Below are 17,442 nucleotides of genomic sequence, written 5' to 3' on the forward strand. Positions count from 1 at the left end.
ATTCTTAGTTTCATCTACTCTACTGTTGATTCCCTATAAAGTAGTCTTCATTTTAGTTAGTGTGTCCTTCATGGTTCTTTTTCATGGTTTCCATGTCACTTTTTATGCTGTTGAAGTTCATATACTCTTCCCCTAAGTTCAGTGAGCATCCTTATAACCAGTGTTTTGAATTCTGCATCTAGTAGATTACTTGTCTCCATTGTGTTTAGTTCTCTTTCTGGAGTTTTCTCTTTCTTTCATTTGGGACATATTTCTTTGTCTCCTCATTTTGGCAGCCTCCCGTGTTTCTTTTTATGTATTAGGTAGAGCTCCTACATCTCCTAGGCTTGGTAGAGTGGCCTAATGTTGTAGGTGTCCTGTCGCACCCAGTGACACAGCCTCCCTGCTCACACAAGCCAGGCATTTGAAGTGTGCACCCTGTATGGGTTTGTACACCCTCCTCTTGTAGTTGAGCCTTAAATGATGTTGGCACACCAAAGGGAGTGATTTACCTCCAGGCCTATCAGGTGCAAGGACTGGCTGTGATCACCTACCTCTAACCACCATGGAGGACCAGTTGTGTAGGGGCCCATCCCAGAGAACTTACTTCAGCAGGGCTCTAGTGCCTGATGAGTGTGCCCTTTGATTGTGTTGCTTGTGGAGGTGGTTGGGTGGTGATGCTTTGACATGGTCTGAAGCTGTCCACTGGGTGCACTGGCTCTGGGGCCCACCAGGAGGTGCAGGTCAAGGTCAGCTGCTGCCTGTGTTCTGCCTGTCACCATCCAGCATGAACTACAAAGCAATCTGTAGATGGCTGCTACTTGTGCTGGGCTTGGAGGTAGCCAAAAAGGTCGAGCTTTGAACCAAGGCTGGCTATACTAGTGCTAGATCTGGGGCCACTTAGCCAGAGTTATGGGACTTGCTGAGGCCAAATGCTGCTTGTTTGGAAAATCTGAAGCATGATCCATGACAGGCCATTTGTATGGAAAAGACACTGGAAACAGCTTTGGTGAGCCTGAAAGTTGGGTGTGGTCAGGTCTCAGCGAATCACCAGGGTAAGGCAAACAGTGTGAGCCAGGATGATGGAGACTCACATATAGCATCTGCCTGCTGGCTCTGTTTATATGTGTGTGTTGGGGAGGGTTCCAGAAAAGGAACAGTGTCCTCTGCCAGCATAACCTCCAGCTCTCTCCCTGATGTTGGACAATTCAGTTTCTCCCTGTGTGTCTCTGGTGCCTTTCAAGCTGCTGCCCCTATGCTGAAGCTCAGAGGGAGTGAGTCAAAGTGAGTCCATGTCCGGGCCTTTTAAGAGGAACTGCCTGGGACTCCAGCAGCCTCTGTCTTCCTCAGTCACAATCTCCACCGGTTTTAATATCTACAAGTTAGGGGGATTTCTCACCTGGCACTGGAACTCTTGATAGGGGGGTGGGGGGCTGGGACCCCTCAGTCCTCAGGGGGATCTCTGCAGCCAATATCTCTCCTGATTTTTACGTACTACACGTGGATGTGGGATCAGCCCTTTCTTCATCTCCACTCCTTCTATTAGTCTCATGTGGTTTCTTCTTTAATTCCCTAGTTGTAGGACTTCCATTCAGCTAGATTTTAGGCAGTTCTGAATGATGGTTATTCTGTAGTTTAGTTATAATTTTGATGTGGTTGTGGGAGGAGGTGAGTACTGTGTTTATTTACAATGCCATCTTGACAGGAAGTCTGTGTATACAGGGTGTCACAAAAAATGTATACACACTTTAACAGCTGATTCTATTACATTTTGAAAATGAAATGTATTTTAATAAACAATGCCTTTATAATTATTTTAAAAATATTTCCTTAGGCCACAGAGTATGTGTATTTTAAAAGGTCTTAATGAGACAGGCTAATAAGCCAGGACAAGTGGAATAGGGAAACTGAGACAGCTAATTAAATGGCCAAGCAGTTTACAGCTATCTAGCAAATCACAAAATCCTATCTTCCCTAACTAACCAAGGACACTTAAGAGTAAATGGTTTACATTTCTCCCCAACCAGAGGGTAAAAACTTAAATCACCCTACTCAGGGAGATAGCAGAAATCCAATTAGTGCCAACCACACCCAAGCACATGAAGTTAAGAAAATAAACCTCATTTTGGCGCATAAGCATAAACTGATGAATGTTTTATTGAGATCCTCCCCTAAACGCCCAGCCTTTAAAACCCTCAAGTTGAAGGACCCAGGGTGCACTCTCCCTCCCAGGAGCACGCCCATGCCTTTCTACCCTCTCAAACTTGCAACCAGGGGAGCAATGGGCAGCAACAACTCTTCCCAAGATAACCCCTGAAACTGCCTCCTAAGCCCCCTTTTCTCCGACTTTCCAGTGAACCAGAGCAGCCCTGCCGGGCTCATTTCTTTCCTACGACATTTTTAGAGCCGAAGCAGCCCCACCTGGACTTTCTCCTGTGCTTCCACCGTAGGCCCTTCCTTCCTTCACTGTCCCCAGCTTTCATCCACATACTCTCAGATTCACCTGGACTCGTCCTGTGAAATCTTCCCTGCATGAAGTCAAGAACCCACCCCTATTGGCCAGCCTGGGACAGACCAGCTCTGATTCCGTCTGGAAGGCTGGGTCGGTGTCCACCACTCCAACCAGTGTTGGTGGCTTATTTTCGTCACTTTCACATGAAGGAGCTGTTGACAAATTTTTAGTAGACAGGAAATAGCCAGTTTTACGACTTCAATTCCAGCTTCAGGGCCTGACAACTCTGTGAGCCGAATTTGGCCACCAGAAGGCATTCAAGACAATGGTGGCCCTCAGCCAAGTGGAGCAAGTTTGGGTGAAGAGACCAAGAAGCAGGTCTCTAACCTGCTGCTATGGAGCTAGCAATTCAGGGCTTCATGTGACAGGCAGAGGGAATACTCAGGAGGTCTCTTCTTTTTCCTTTTAAGTCCTTACCCAAGGACATATTTTTATGTGACCTGACTGGGAATTGCACCCACAACCTTTTGGTGTATGGGACAATGCTTCTACCAACTGAGCCACCCGGCCAGGGACCAAGGTCTTTTCTGTATCAGCCCCTTATTCCTGCTAGTCCCTCCGCTCAATGCCTATTTTCTCTCTAAGGCCTCAGAATGCTTGCAGCTCCTCTTTCCTGAGCATTGCTGTGTGTCACACCCTTTCTATGCACCTCCTCTCAGGTTGGTACATTACTGTCCCTGTTTTGCAGATGAGAGAATTGAGGCAGAGAGAGGTTAAGCACCTCTTCTGTGGTTACCTTGCTGGTAATTTTGGCCTCCACCCAGGTTCACTAGTCTGCGGGCCCGTGCTTTCCACCACGGAGCTTCCCTGCCTCAGGCTACTCCCCTGGAGCGTTAGCTGGATTCTGACCTCTCAGAATGCTTTTGTTTGTAGTATAATTTTAAGACATCAGGTTATTGAGTGTGTGTGTTTTATTTTAAAAGGCCAGATTTCTCTTCCTATTTCCTGCTTTCCCCATAAGATTAAGAGCTGAAATGTTCGATTATAAATTCGCTGAGGGCAGGGCCCACATCATATTCGTCTCTGTGTAAAACTGCCCACCACAGCGATCGGAGCCTGGCTGCCCCTGTCTGAATGTGATGTTAAACAGAGCAAGTTTTCCCTAGATTCAAATCTGATACATAGGCCACAAAGGGTTAAACTAATTCAGTAGAGACTACGTGTGTGTGTGTGTGTGTGTGTGTGTGTGTGTGTGTGCGCGCGCGCGCGCTGAGCCGGCTCTGAAACAGCGTAAATGCGTGGCAGCGTCACCTGTGCATTGGCCCGGAGCACTTGCACGGTCACTAACATGACCGCAGCTGGGTTTTCACATGTATTATTTTTCACAAGCATGGGAGAAGCTAGCAAGGTAACTATGGTTATCCTTGGGTTTGTTTTTGGTTGTTGTGTGTTTTTTCCCAGAGGAGGGAGCTGAAGTTTATTTATTTATTTTTAAAAATATATTTTATTGATTTTTTACAGAGAGGAAGGGAGAGGGATAGAGAGTTAGAAACATCGATGAGAGAGAAACATCGATCAGCTGCCTCCCGCACACCCCCTACTGGGGATGTGCCTGCAACCAAGGTACATGCCCCTGACCGGAATCGAACCTGGGACCCCTCAGTCCACAGTCCAACACTCCATCCGAGCCAAACCGGCCAGGGCGGGAGCTGAAGTTTGGACGGTCCTTTGGCCTGCCTGGCCTCCGTTCGTCAGGGGCTGGCGAGCCTGAGGAGCAGAGTCCTGGGAGGCCGCCGGACGCTCCTTGGGCGCAGGGACATAGGCCAGCTCCAGAGCAGGCCGCTTCCTGGTCCTTTCTTGCCCCGTTCCGGGTCAGAGGGCGTGCAGGGAGTTGATTCTCAGGTACCGGGAGAAGAGCACGTGGAGCCGGCGGAACCACAGGAGCTGGCTGCGGTGGCAGGACATGGCCCTCTGCAGGAATCAGAGCACAGTTAGCCCACACGGGCACTGGAGCGGTCCTGTTAACTTCGGTTTCATCTTCCTCCCAACAACACCCCATGCTATAGCCTTCGCTGGCTTCTTCCTGTAACCTCGGAACCCAGGACTGGCTGCCACGTCCCGCCTCCCTCTCCCATGCCACACACTTCCGGTGATAACAGCAGAGGGTGCGCACGGCCTGCAGCACTCAGTCTCCACGCAGCATTTCAATTTTAACAACCCAGTGAGTTAAGTGCTGTTATTATTTCTTAAAAAATAGATGAGGAAACACATCACTCTCAGTAGCTGGGCTGACATTTGAACCCAGAGCCATCCGATTGCCTCTGGAGTCTTGTTCTTAATCACTTTGCTTCACATGTATGACACACGGGGTGTTTCACGGGGGCAGCTAGAACACCAGGCTCAGGCTCCTCTGAACTCGGTAGCCCGGGAGGTGCAAGCGCTGTTAGAGAGGAAGGAAGAATGGTGCACACAGGCATGGGTTCTCTTTGCTGCCTAATGGAAGAGATGTTTATTACCTAGTTATGCAGGTCTGGGATAGCTCAGTTTTTAAAAAGAACAGATAATAGCAACTGATTTAACTGTATATAAACATATAGACGGTTTCTGCCTGTTTTTCTTTAAGTACCAAAGTGATCTTCCTCTCCAAGTTAGTATCATTATAAACCTTTCTCTGAATAACTCATTTTACATTTGTCAGGACATATGTGGCTTCAGAGATATAAGTACACCTGTGATAATGACAAGCTTTAAATGATAAAGGGAACTAACGCCCTAGCTGGTGTGGCTCAGTGGGTAGAGTGTTGGCCTGCAGATGAAGGGTCTCTGGTTTGATTCTGGTCAGGGCACATGCCCAGGTTGCGGGTTCAAGCCCCACTAGGGGTGTGCAGGAGGCAGCTGATCAGTGATTCTCTCTCATCATTGATGTTTCTATCTCTCTCTCCCTCTCCTTTCCTCCCTGAAATAAAAAAAATATATATTTTTTTTAAAAAAAAAGAAAATAAGTCCTAACCGGTTTGGCTCAGTGGATAGAGCGTTGGCCTGTGGGCTGAAAGGTCCCAGGTTCGATTCAGGTCAATGGCATGTACCTTGGTTGCGGGCACATCCCCAGTAGGAGGTGTGCAGGAGGCAGCTGATCAATGTTTCTCTCTCATCGATGTTTCTAACTCTATCCTTCTCCCTTCCTCTCTATAAAAAAATCAATAAAATATATTTTAAAAAAAAAGATAAAGGGAACTATCACCATAGGATATAGTCAGGAAAAGTATTATACAGTATTGTTTCAATAGGAAATACAACTAATTTTTTAAATAAAAATGTATTTGCAGAAACAAAATGGACAAACTCACAAAATAGTGTCAAAAATTTAAAGACCATAGTAAAAATAAAATGTTCATTTTTGAAACACCTTGAGCAAAGGGATGAACTTTGTAGTCCAAAGACACTTGATTTGTCTCTTTATAATAGTTTCCAAGATATAAGAATTTCCTACATCATGCTGTCAAGTGGCCAATTGATTTAGCTTCCTAATGTTTCAATGAGTTTTCAGCATCCATTCAATAAGATGGGCAATTACAGGAATTATATATTTATTGTCAACTTGGTTTTTTACAAACTTTATTATTCCCATTACTTCTGGTGCAAAATTTCCTAGGGAATACTACAAAATGTCAAAATTATTTCTATTCCCCACCCTCCCCACTTTAGAGCATTTTCATTACATGTCTTTCAAACTATGGTTTTATTAGTTACACAATAATACTATTATCATTCACCTGCTGCTATTAGTTCCTTTTTGGGCTATCACCCATTATAGTCAGTCATGAACATTCTTGCACGTAAATCTCTGGACACACTTTTGTTAATTTTTTTTTTTAGGATAAAATCCTAGAGATAAAAATTATTAGTCAAAGTAAGTATAAATGTATTGTATTATACAAGGAATGCTGCTTATTTTATAAACAGCTTTAAACATTAAAAGAGCCCTGGTAAGGTGGCTCATTTGGTTGGAGCATCCTCCCAGGCATCAAGAGGTGATGGGTTTGATTCCTGATCAAGGCACATACCAAGGTTTCGGGTTTGATCCCCCGTCGGGGTGTGGGCGGGAGGCAACCGATAAATGTTTCTCTCTCACATCTGTTTCTCCACCAAAAAACTATTAGATCTAATAAATGAATTTGACTAAGTTTCAGGATACAAAACCAATATCCAGAAATCGATGGCATTTTTATACACCAATAATGACTATCAGAAAGAGAAACTAAGAAACAGGTCAGGACCTCTGCAGGCCAGGGTTTGAGGAGCCCGGAGTCGGGGGCAGATCTGGAGTTGGGGTGTGCAGAAAGCTGCAATCCTCACCTTGGCCTGTGCCACTTCTTTGCTGGTGAGCACGAAGAGGACATCGCCGGCATGAAGCAGAGAAAAGGGCAGGTCCAGAAGGGAGATGTACTTGCGCAGCACATTCACAGACCGAAGCGTGAGCACCGTGCTCCCTGCGTGGGGAAGGGAAGGGGGAGGAGGGAAGAGCTTCCAGACAGATTTTCCCGAGCCCCTACCTGCCCCTTGGGGCTCAGGGCGGGGCAGTGGGCCTTTGTCCATCATTCTCACAGATGAGAAGAGTGAAAGGACCGCAGGACACCTGGCCTGCTGCCTCTCCCTGCTACAGTCTTAGCAAGAAAAGGTTGGTTGCTGAAGTTTGGGATTTGGCTACCTCAGGGCCAGGGGAAAGAGGACACAGACAGGAATTTCTGTATTGGGAGGCCAGAGGTCTGCTTCCTGCTTGGTCACTAAAGAACTAGGAAAGTCCCTTAACCTCTCTGAGCCTCAGTTTTCTCATCTGTAAAATGGTGTTGATAGTGTGGGACCTGCCTGTCTCACAAGGTTAACGAATAAGAATCAAATAAACTATAGTCAAATTCCAAAGACCTCACAGCTCGGTGACCTCAGTAAGCCTCTCAGAAAGGGCACACGCTCACATGTTTTCAAATCTCATCTTCACAGCATTCCTGGGAGGGATGTGCATTGTCCCATTGACAGACCAGACACTAGCTCATAGGTCAAGCAGCCGCACCACACGGTATATGGCAGGTGGGGGCATGCACCATCCTTTGGGTTAGGAAGAGTTTTGAACTCAAGCAGATTAATCCATCAAGCACCCACCAGTCAGTTTCAATCTGGCTAATTAACTGTGAGATGGGAGCTGAGTTTGGACAGACAGACTGAACTAACACCAGAGGTGGAAAAGACCCACCCGTGAGAAAGCTAGAAGGCGAGTGGGCAGGGCCTGGCATGTCAGCTGCACCACAGGGCGCCCAGATGATTAGCTGAACATGATTTCTGGGTGTCTGTGAGGGAAAGCCCTGGTGCCCTAGGAAACCTACCTGCCCCACTCACTCCCAACTCTGACAGCGGGGCTCTGTTTCCAGATGGGATTAAGCATCCAGTTAGGGGCTGAAGAGAACACGAGGCCAAGGAGGGGAGAACTTCTTTTCTGCCTGACAGACCGGGCATGCTGGTCATTTGCCCTCAGGCCCTGGGCTGGGACTGGGATCTTGTCATTGGCTCTCTGCTTCTGGGGGGCGGGGCACTGGGCTGGGACTGGGATCTTGTCATTGGCTCTCTGCTTCTGGGGGGCGGGGCCCTGGGCTGGGACTGGGATCTCATCACTGGCTCCCTGCTTCTCGGGCCCTGGGGCTCAGACAGAAGGACACCACCTCCTCCCCTGGGCCTCCAGCTTGCAGACGGCAGATCCTGGGCCTTCTCAGCCTCCATAACTGTATGAGCAATTCCTTGTAATAAATAGGTAACTAAATACTCTCCTATTGGTTCTATCAGCTCTGGTTCTCTGGAGAACCTTGACCACACCCTCAGTCTCCCCACAATGCATGGGGGCTGCCTGCTGGCCGGGCACTTCTCAGTGGATACACCCTGGTTCTGAGACCCAGGGACCCGCAGAGACAGAACCCTGAGCCAAGACAGGAAGAGGGTGGCCAGTCTCCCACCCACCACCTCCGCTTGGCCTAGGGCAGCTCTTTGTAGGCACAGTTACAAATTTCACAGTTACTAATAGGTTTCCTAGGGCGCCAGGGCTTTCCCTGACCTAGCGGCCTTTAGCACAGGGACAGGCTTACCTTCAGGGAACTTCCCTTCCGAACGGAGGGTCCTGAGGAGGGAAAGGACAGAGTGAGAGGAGTAAAATGATCTTTGCAGGTAACAGGAAGGGCCTTCTGAGGAAGCCTGCCACCCCCGGGGTCCCTCCAGGTCAGTTTCTAGGTAGTTACTTTTGCATAAATTGACACATAGATTTATGCTACAGCTGAAGGGCCCAATTTGCATAAATTGACACAAAGATTTATGCTACAGCTGAAGGGCACCTTACCCAAGGACAGCCAGTCCCAATCTGGAGGCTGGCCAGGGCTGACGAAGAGCCCTGGCTCAGGCCTTGCCCATTGGAGAGGAAGGGGTGGACTCTTCAAGGTTTTTCTCTCTGAAATTGTAATGTGAGCATGGTGGGAGACTATTTTATTTTTATAATATATTTTTATTGATTTCAGAGGAAGGGAGAGGGAGAGAGAGAAAAACATCAGTGATGAGAGAGATGTGGAACAAAGTGTTGTCTTCCTCGTCCAATGATCGGCTGCCTCCTGCACGGCCCCTACTGGGGATCGAGCCCACAACCCGGGCATGTGCCCTGACGGGAATCGAACCGTGACCTCCTGGTTTATAGGTCAATGCTCAACCACTGAGCCACACCAGCCGGGCTGGTGGGAGACCATGTTTAAAAGCTGACATTTCTTCCCTGGCACCCTCTCTCCTCTCCTACCTGCCCCCCTCACTCCCAACTCTGACAGCGGGGCTCTGTGTCTCCTCCTTCAGAGGGAGGCAGGTCCAGCAGCAGGGATTTCAGAACCTCTGGCCCACTTTGTTTGAAAAGCTGAGGGTGGAAGATGAGGCGGGTAGTCCGGACACACAGACACACATGAAAAGGGCTTCTTGGGAGCAGAGGCTAGGAAGAGAAGTTGGAGAGAATTGATCAAGTATGAGCCCTGAGAAGTAGAAAATCAGAGAAAGGTTCCTGGGACCCTGAGCACAGAGGCAACTGGTCCTGCAGCTGGATGGAGCCCTGGGGTATTCGGAGTTCGAGGCGGTCTCAGCTAAGAAAGGCGAGCACCGGAGACACGCGGCTGTGCCGAGCCTGCACTGCGCCCCGGAGCCGAGCAGCCGGTGCCGGAGGAGGCAGAATGGGGGGCTGTGGGAGCAGGAGCGCAGGGCGCCCTTGGTGCAAGGAAGCCAGGCTGAGGCCGAGGAGTAGCCAGAGGGGCAGAGGAGAGAGCACAAGCTGCTTCGAGGCATCACAGCAGTGACAGGCAGGGTCAGATACCACAAAAAGGTCAAGACCGACGAGGACTGAAATAGACCTGGGGGGACTGTGGGGACCGTTTTAGTAGGTTGGTGGGAGTAGGAGGCAGGCAGAGGGGAGGAAGGACGAGGTCGCGGGACTGGTCCTCTGCTCAGCGGGGCTGGAAGCCTGTGCACAAGAGGACACGAGGCCCAGCGAGCTGCAGCGCCTGCGGCTGGCCTGCCCGGACCGGGGCCCACGCACAGATGGAGCCCAGGCCAGCACTGATGCCCTACTGGGTGCTGTTCTGTTAGATGCTTTGTTCCACATCTTGTTTCATTTCCTCAGAACAATACGGTTACATATTTGCATCTTTTGGATGACAAACCGTTTGCAGGTTCACACAGGCTTGCTTACTGAGGGGCAGTGGCAGTGGGGTGACCTGTGTTCTAGTGTCGCTTTGTCTCTGGGGAGCTGGGGAGCTCTGCTTAAGTCTCTCCCCATGTCTGTCGGTGCCTGCGTGAAGGACTGCGAGAAATAACCCGGCCTTCCCCTCCGGCATGATGGGTGCTGCCGGGCAAAGCTGCCAGCCACCTGGTCTCGGACACGGAAGGACAACTGCCTGAGGCTGAGAGCAGGGGCCACGCTGGGGAGGCGGGAGGAGAAGGAACAAGGCGGCAGGAGAGGGACCGGGGACGAGGCCCCGCGGCCGCCGGCTGAGGAGGGACAGGGTAGGAGGAAGAGCAGACCTGTGCTCTGCGGGGGCTCAGCCGGCCTCGAACAGCCGTGGCGCCAGCAGCCAGGGAGCCGCCTGAGGAACCCAGACATCCACACCACGCTTGACCTCGCACACGGGAGAAGGGGCGTTCAGACAAGCAGGAGGAAGAACTCCGGAGCTTTCTGGGAAACAACGTAAGATGCTGGGACAGGAAGACTTTTGGGGTGTGAGACGGAACTGACGACTGAACTGCCCGGGAGTGTCCCTGTGTGGGGAGAGGGGCCGCGGCAAGATCGTTTCCCAAGGAGCGCGGACTTCGGCACATCCACACATTGTTTTATCTCAAGCACAGTGACCCTCACTCGTACCTAAAGCTGCCCCCCAGGCTCCTGTCCACAGGAAGTGTCCCCACAGTCTGTCTGCAAAAGCTGTCCCCGGGCTCTTGGCCCAGATGGAAGCCTTCCCCACTCTCCTCACTTCAGTGGTGGGGACAGGGCGTGGTGGGGACAGGGCGTGGTGGGGAGAGTGGGGGACCCACCCCAACTAGCCTGAAGTGCCCTGCGACAGCCTGGTGTTTGCAGCAGCCCCAATCTGGCCCCTTCTCTGGGGCAGCTGGGTAGTAAATGCCAAGGCTCGGCGAGCACCGGAGTGAGGGGAGCCACCATCAGCTCTCCACGGGGCTGACGTCCACTCTAGTCTTGGGCGCCAAGGCCTCCGAGTAACCACAGGGTTGGTTGGAAAGACCCCTCACGGCGTCCTCACCTTCCCACGTGTCTTCACGAAAAATTGCGTCTCCGGCTGTAAGCAGGGGACGCGTCTTTCCTGAACCTGAGGGCCCTCATGCAGGTTCGGGTCTTTCTACAAGTGGAGCCGCTGGCTGGGACAGGATGTGAGTGGTCTTCCGAGGGCGGGAGCAGTCTTGCCTGCCCCGTGTCAGGGAAACAGGGGTACGCAGTGGAAAGTGGGAGATCATTTACAGCCTCTTCCAGCAGGCGCCGCACACTTTAGGGACAACGCTGGAAGGCTCTAATGCCGGATGGGTCTTCAGAGGCAGCAGACGAGACACTAGATGGAGCCCCAGGGTTCCTGGGGTCTGGGGCGGCCTCTGCCACCCCGGCCTGGCAGTGCCGGGCAAACCGCCTCCCCGCCTGGGCGAAAGGAGGGGGCCCGACTGGACAGGTAAGGTCATTCCATCGTCACACGTTTCTCTGCTCCAGTCCGGGAAGGCTGGGCATGCCGAGGAGGGAATAGGTAAGTCCTTCACTTCGAGCTGCCCCCTTCCTTCCTCAGGAGTTGGACCGGGTCTACCAAGCTGCTGCCAAGGTGCCCACAGGAAGCCCTTCTCTTGAGGATGGCAAACATGATATATGTTCGTATGACCCTGAGTAAGTCCCTAATCTCTTCGAGGTTCAGGTTTTATTTTTTACTGGCAAAATCCATATCAGTCAAATAGGGTGACTGTGAAGTACAAATGAGATTTCATATTATGTATATACATCCCCCTCCTGCAATGAAAGATATGAAATAGTGTATAAAATGTACAACGCCTGGCCGGTGGCTCCGCTGGTTGGAGTGTTGTCCCATGCACCAAAAGGTTGCAGGTTCAATTCCAGGTCAGGGCATATACCTAGGTTGTGGGTTTGATCTCCAGTTGGGGCACATACGGGAGACAACCAATCTATGTTTCTCTCTCTCTCTGTCACCAATAAAAACATGTCCTTGGGTGAGGAATATACATATATATAAAACAGATGACAACAAAAATAAATGAGGATAGGGAGGAAAAAGAAGATGAAGCCAGGAGGCACACTGGTTCACACAACTCAATCCTTAAAGTCTCGTACATGTGCTACTAAGGGTTGCACATTTGGCCCTAGAGGTTTCAGTGGCCAAAGCAAAGAGAGATGTAACACACACACACACACACACACACACACACACACACACACGCAGCTGTTTGGGAGATGAAACAATGGGACTTGAGAGATTTCTCACGGGGAGAACGCGGGAGATGCAATGAGCACCATCGCCGCCACTGCCACCACCGCTCGCTGCCAACAGCGCCGTGTCGTGGGCTCACGGAGCTTCAGAAGCCGTCCCCCTGAGCAAATGACAAACGTCTCCCCCCATGACCCAGAGCATCGTACCTCACAGCCGCGTACAGAGCCACGTGATTGCGGTGACCGCTTACTCCCCCGGCATCGAAAGTCACCACCTGCAGAGAGAGGGGGTTTCACTCCTGCCCAGGCGCCAGCCAGCTGTGCCCTCCCGCGGGAAGGACAGAAGAGAGCAGAGCCAGGAAACTCCTCACGTTCTGAGCATGTCTGAGCTGAGCCGGCTCAGACCAATGGTGTGTAACCATGGGTGTGGCCGACTGGATGGAGACTTTTCCACAGCGGGTTCTGCTGTTAGTTCTTGTGCCTGGCGGTGGAGCAGAGTGCAATTCAGCCAAGCTCAGAGTAGCTTTGTCTTTATCTGCCTCCCCAGTTATTAGCACATTTCGTTTTCCTGGCTGGCTGCCGGGTGGACTTTGTTCATATGCTGACTGAGCTATCGGGTCTCTTTTCCTTGTGCCTCACTGAGGGCACAAAGGCTTTAGGGGACAATTTCCACCATGGCCTGGGGTTAAGTTCACAGCAGAAATACGTTTATTCATAGACGGCCTCTGCTTCCATTCCCACAGATATAGATCTGTTTATTAACTAAAAACTTAGATTCCAACATCTCAGTTCTACATGGATGGATTTTAAAAAGCCCAAGGAACAATTTAAATAATAACAATGATAATAATAATAATAATAATAATAGGATAACTTGAATAATAAAATAAATATTCTAGAGAAATCAAGGACCCAGAAAAAGGAAGAGTACTGGTTGGTTGGGGGTGATGGAAAGAGGCTAGCTGTCCCCAAGGTGACCACATAGCATAGACGAGGGTCCTGAAACTGGAACTGGAAGAGGCTGGGAAGGAATTCATGACCAGTCTTTCTTTTCATATATTTATTGATTTCAGAGAGGAAGGGAGAGGGAGAGAGAGAGAAACATCAATGATGAGAGAGAATCATTGATTGGCTGCCTCCTGCACAGCTCCCACTGGGGATTGAGCATGAAACCCGTGTATGTGCCCTGACTGGGAATCAAACTATGACCTCCTGGTTCATAGGTCGATGTGCAATCACCAAGCCACACCGGGCTGACTGGTCTTTCTATACTACACCATATAAAACATGTTTACTTCATGTACAGGAATCTGTGAGCAGCTTTTACTGAGCACAGGCTGGAGGGTGGGGTACAGATGGAGAGAAAATGTAAAGTCTTATCCACTGATCCTGATTCAAACAAGCTATAAAAAGAAAAACAAATAAAAACTCATTTATGGCATGAGACTATTGGAAATGCGAAACATTGATATGAATTAATTTTAGGTGTGATAATGATATTAATGGTAATAAAATATTCAATGTCTTTTAGAATTACATACTAAAATATTTAAATATGAAATACGATGGCGAGGATTTTTTTCAAAATAATGTAGGAGGTGGGGGAGGTGTTTAATAATTCACTCTGTGTTAATTATTGAGGATGAGTAATAGGAACACAGAGGTTCACTAAACTATTTCCTCTACTTTTGTATGCTTGAAATTCTCTATAATCAAAAGTTAAAAAAAGTCTGAGTTAAAGGTTTATAAAAAGCTAATCATATAATGGTGGATATATGTCATTACGCATATGTCAAAATCCATGGAATATACGACACCCAAGTGAGCCCTCACATACACTATGGACTTTGGGTGAAGGTGACGTGACAGTGCAGAGGACAGGGGTTATGCATGGACTTTCTGCTCAACTTGGCTGTGGATGGAAAACAGCAGCCTATTATGATGTACACCTGTAACTAAAGTAATATTGTATGTCAACTGTAATTGAAAAAAAATTTAAATACAGTCTATTAAAAAACCAGTTAACCATCTAACTCAAGTGCCGATTCCATTAAAAAAAAAAAAAGATATTTCTTTATTTATTTCAGAGAGGAAGGGAGAGGGATAGAGGATAGAAACATCAATGATGAGAGAGAATCATTGACTGGCTGCCTTCTGCAAGCCCCCTACTGGGGATCGAGCCTGCAACCCGGCTATGTGCCCTAGGCTGGAATTGAACCCGGGACCCTTCAGTCTGTAGGCCGACGCTCTATTCACTGAGCTAAACTGGCTAGGGCTGATCCCATTCTTCATGCAACCTGGTGGGGTGGAGGGGCGGGGCTGCAGCTGCTCTACTCAGGACACTAGTTTACCCCAGCCTGTCGGGCAAGTCACAGAACTTTACCACTGGGAGTTCTTCCAGCTTCCAATGTCTTGTTTCCTCATCTGAGAGATCAGGAAAATAACACCTGCCCTCCTTTCCTCCTTGGGTTGAGGTGAAGACAAAATAAAACCACGTGGGCCCTAGCTGCCTGGCTCAGTGGATAGAATGCTGGCCTGCAGACTGAAGGGTCCCGGGTTTGAGTCTGGTCAAGGACACATGCCTGGGTTGCGGGCTAGATTCCCAATAGGGGGTGTGCAGGAGGCAGCCAATTGATGAGTCTCATCATTGATGTTTCTCTCTCTCCCTTTCCCTTCCTCTCTGAAATCAATAAAAATATATTTAAAAAAATAAATAAAGCCTCGTGGAAGTGTTCGGAACTACGCAGCAACACAGGTTTGAATGTCTAGCGGATCTAACCTGTAACCTAGGTATGTGCCCCAACGCTTTGGTGCACAGATGACACTCCCAGCAACCGAGCCAGTGGCCAGGGCGGCACCTGCAGTTCACAGATCCCACCCACTTCTCCCACTAAGCTGCAGCCCAGCTGTTCTTATGCACAGAAGTGGGGGAGGAGGAGGGTGTTTGGGGCTGGCCCTGGGAGACCAAGGGGTACTGCAGATCACCTCGCAGACCTCGTCGAACTTCGGCTGGTCCTGAAGACCAGCTCTGTCTACACATCTGAGCTCTGGAGCTGTGAGAGTCCTAACTGTGTGGGCTGGGCAGTCAATATGGCAGCGAGTTTGGCTCCTAAGCCCAGGGCCACAACCCTCCGGTTTTCACACTCAGACCCCCAGGTGTGTTGTCAGCAGGTGAGAGGTGTGGTCCTGCAAGCTGCTGGCCACACGCTCCAGCCAGGAAAGAAAACAAAGTCCATGCACCGAGCAAGACAGAGACGAGCCGGCAGGCCCAGGCCCGCCTGCAGCGCCCCCTGTATGGGATAGGAGTGAGCCAGGCAGGTGCTCTTTTGCCGTTCAAAGACAGCTGACTACTAAATCTCCCGTCATTAGAAAAAAGATGGTTGACCAATACATTCATGAAAATCTGTCTTACGAAGGTCCAATAATCACTTCACTCAGCGAATTCACCAAGACGGAAGCCTAGCGTGGCTCTCTGCAGAAGGACACATAGAACTCAATGTTTATATGACTGGGACTTTAACCAGCCAAATTTTAGGTATCCACTCATGAAGCGTTCTTATTCTTACTGTTTAAAAGTAGACAGTAAGCAGGCTTAAACCTGACCACTGGCGAGGCCCGCTCCCGCGGATCCTGGGAGAGGGATGGGTGTTCCCAGGCATGCCCACCCCTGCAGGTGAGTGTGAATTTCCTCTGTGGCTCTGGCGGTCTCAAATGTCCTCCCCGTAGTGGGTGTGAATTTATCCTTGTGTTTTTTTGAAACAGGATTACAATTCTAATTTTGCCACTTGCCGAACTTGGACTAGCTGCCGGCCTCTGGAAACTCAATTTCCTTGATGTAAACTGAGATTATAACCTTTACCTCTAAAGTTAAAACAATACTCTAAATGTGAAAATGCTCGGTAAAAGGGGGCGTTTTGTACAAATGAGAGTTGCAGCCCAGGCTCCTTGGGGACCTGGGCTTTTAGGCGGCAGGACAGAGCACACCACGGGAAGTCCTCTGCCTCCGAGCCTGGCAGTTTGGTTACTTAGTCTCTCAAAGGGTGTGTGGTCAGGAGGTTTGAGAGCGCGCTGGAGGGTTCGCCTCTTTTGGAGTGGCCCTGGAGGTGGGCTGGGGGTTGGGGGTGGGGAAGGGTGGCCACAGGAAAGGTGTGACTGGGAGGGCTCCGTACCAGGTTGATGTCATTCGCTTCTATGTGCTGGAGGAGGACGCTGGCCACATGCTCTGTGTCCCACTGCACAGCCGGGTCATCTGGGAAATCCCTGGAAGGAAGAAGCACAACTTGAGCACCGTTTCTAACCAGGTGCAAACCGCTCCCTAAGCTCTGCGGGTGGGCGCCAGCCTTGTGACAGGAATCGTAGGGGGGCTGCCTTAATATCCAATTTCTGTGGAAAGAGGTAAACTTTAGAAACAGCACACAACTAGAAATCGATGGACAACCCCACAGAACACTCCGGGAGCTTCGGGCTTGTTGCTGAGGGGGAGAAACAGACATCAAGGAGACAATGCTTTGTCTACAAGCTGGGGAGACAGATGGCAGGTAAGAGCCAAGCTGGCACACGTATCTTTATAAGAGTAACAGTATTAGTGCTTTAAAGGAAAGAGTACACAGGGTGTCACTTCATTCCACCTCGCGGACGTCCTTTTAAGAGTCCTGACAGATGACGTTAAGTAGCTTGCTTGAAAGGTTGTTAAAGTGGGGTCTCAACCAGGTTTTCTTTTTAAAATATATTTTATTGATTTTTTTACAGAGAGGAAGGGAGAGGGAAAGAGAGTTAGAAACATCGATCAGCTGCCTCCTGCACACCCCCTACTGGGGATGTGCCCGAAAGCAAGGTACATGCCCTTGACTGGAATTGAACCTGGGACCCTTCAGTCCGCAGGCCGACGCTCTATCCACTGAGCCAAACCAGTTAGGGCTGAACCAGGTTTTCTGATGCAAAACCAAGATGCTCTGTCACCAGGGTGCTGGCAACATGCCACCGCAATGAGGCACCGCATGGCCTGCCTCAGCCAGAG

At 49.7% G+C, this 17,442-nt stretch overlaps 1 protein-coding gene across 2 annotated transcripts in view; it reads right to left on the bottom strand.

Moving 5' to 3' along the window:
* Nucleotides 1-3,961: 3,961 nt before the first annotated feature.
* The window catches only part of PIGL (phosphatidylinositol glycan anchor biosynthesis class L), a 65,191-nt gene continuing 51,710 nt past the window's right edge, over nucleotides 3,962-17,442 (bottom strand). Inside the window, exons 3-8 of one of the 2 annotated variants that reach the window (XM_079797276.1) lie at nucleotides 16,595-16,685; nucleotides 12,633-12,700; nucleotides 8,560-8,591; nucleotides 7,810-7,879; nucleotides 6,788-6,921; nucleotides 3,962-4,402 (exon numbers count right to left, since the gene is read on the bottom strand). In XM_079797276.1, coding sequence (XP_079653402.1) covers nucleotides 4,029-4,402; nucleotides 6,788-6,921; nucleotides 7,810-7,879; nucleotides 8,560-8,591; nucleotides 12,633-12,700; nucleotides 16,595-16,685 — 769 coding nt within the window. In that variant the 3' untranslated portion in view covers nucleotides 3,962-4,028. The remainder of the gene's footprint in view (nucleotides 4,403-6,787; nucleotides 6,922-7,809; nucleotides 7,880-8,559; nucleotides 8,592-12,632; nucleotides 12,701-16,594; nucleotides 16,686-17,442) is intronic. The other variant, XM_079797277.1, reaches the window with a different exon arrangement.

Source organism: Cnephaeus nilssonii (assembly GCF_951640355.1).
Source record: "Cnephaeus nilssonii genome assembly, chromosome: 19".
Taxonomy (NCBI): Eukaryota; Metazoa; Chordata; class Mammalia; order Chiroptera; family Vespertilionidae; genus Cnephaeus; species Cnephaeus nilssonii.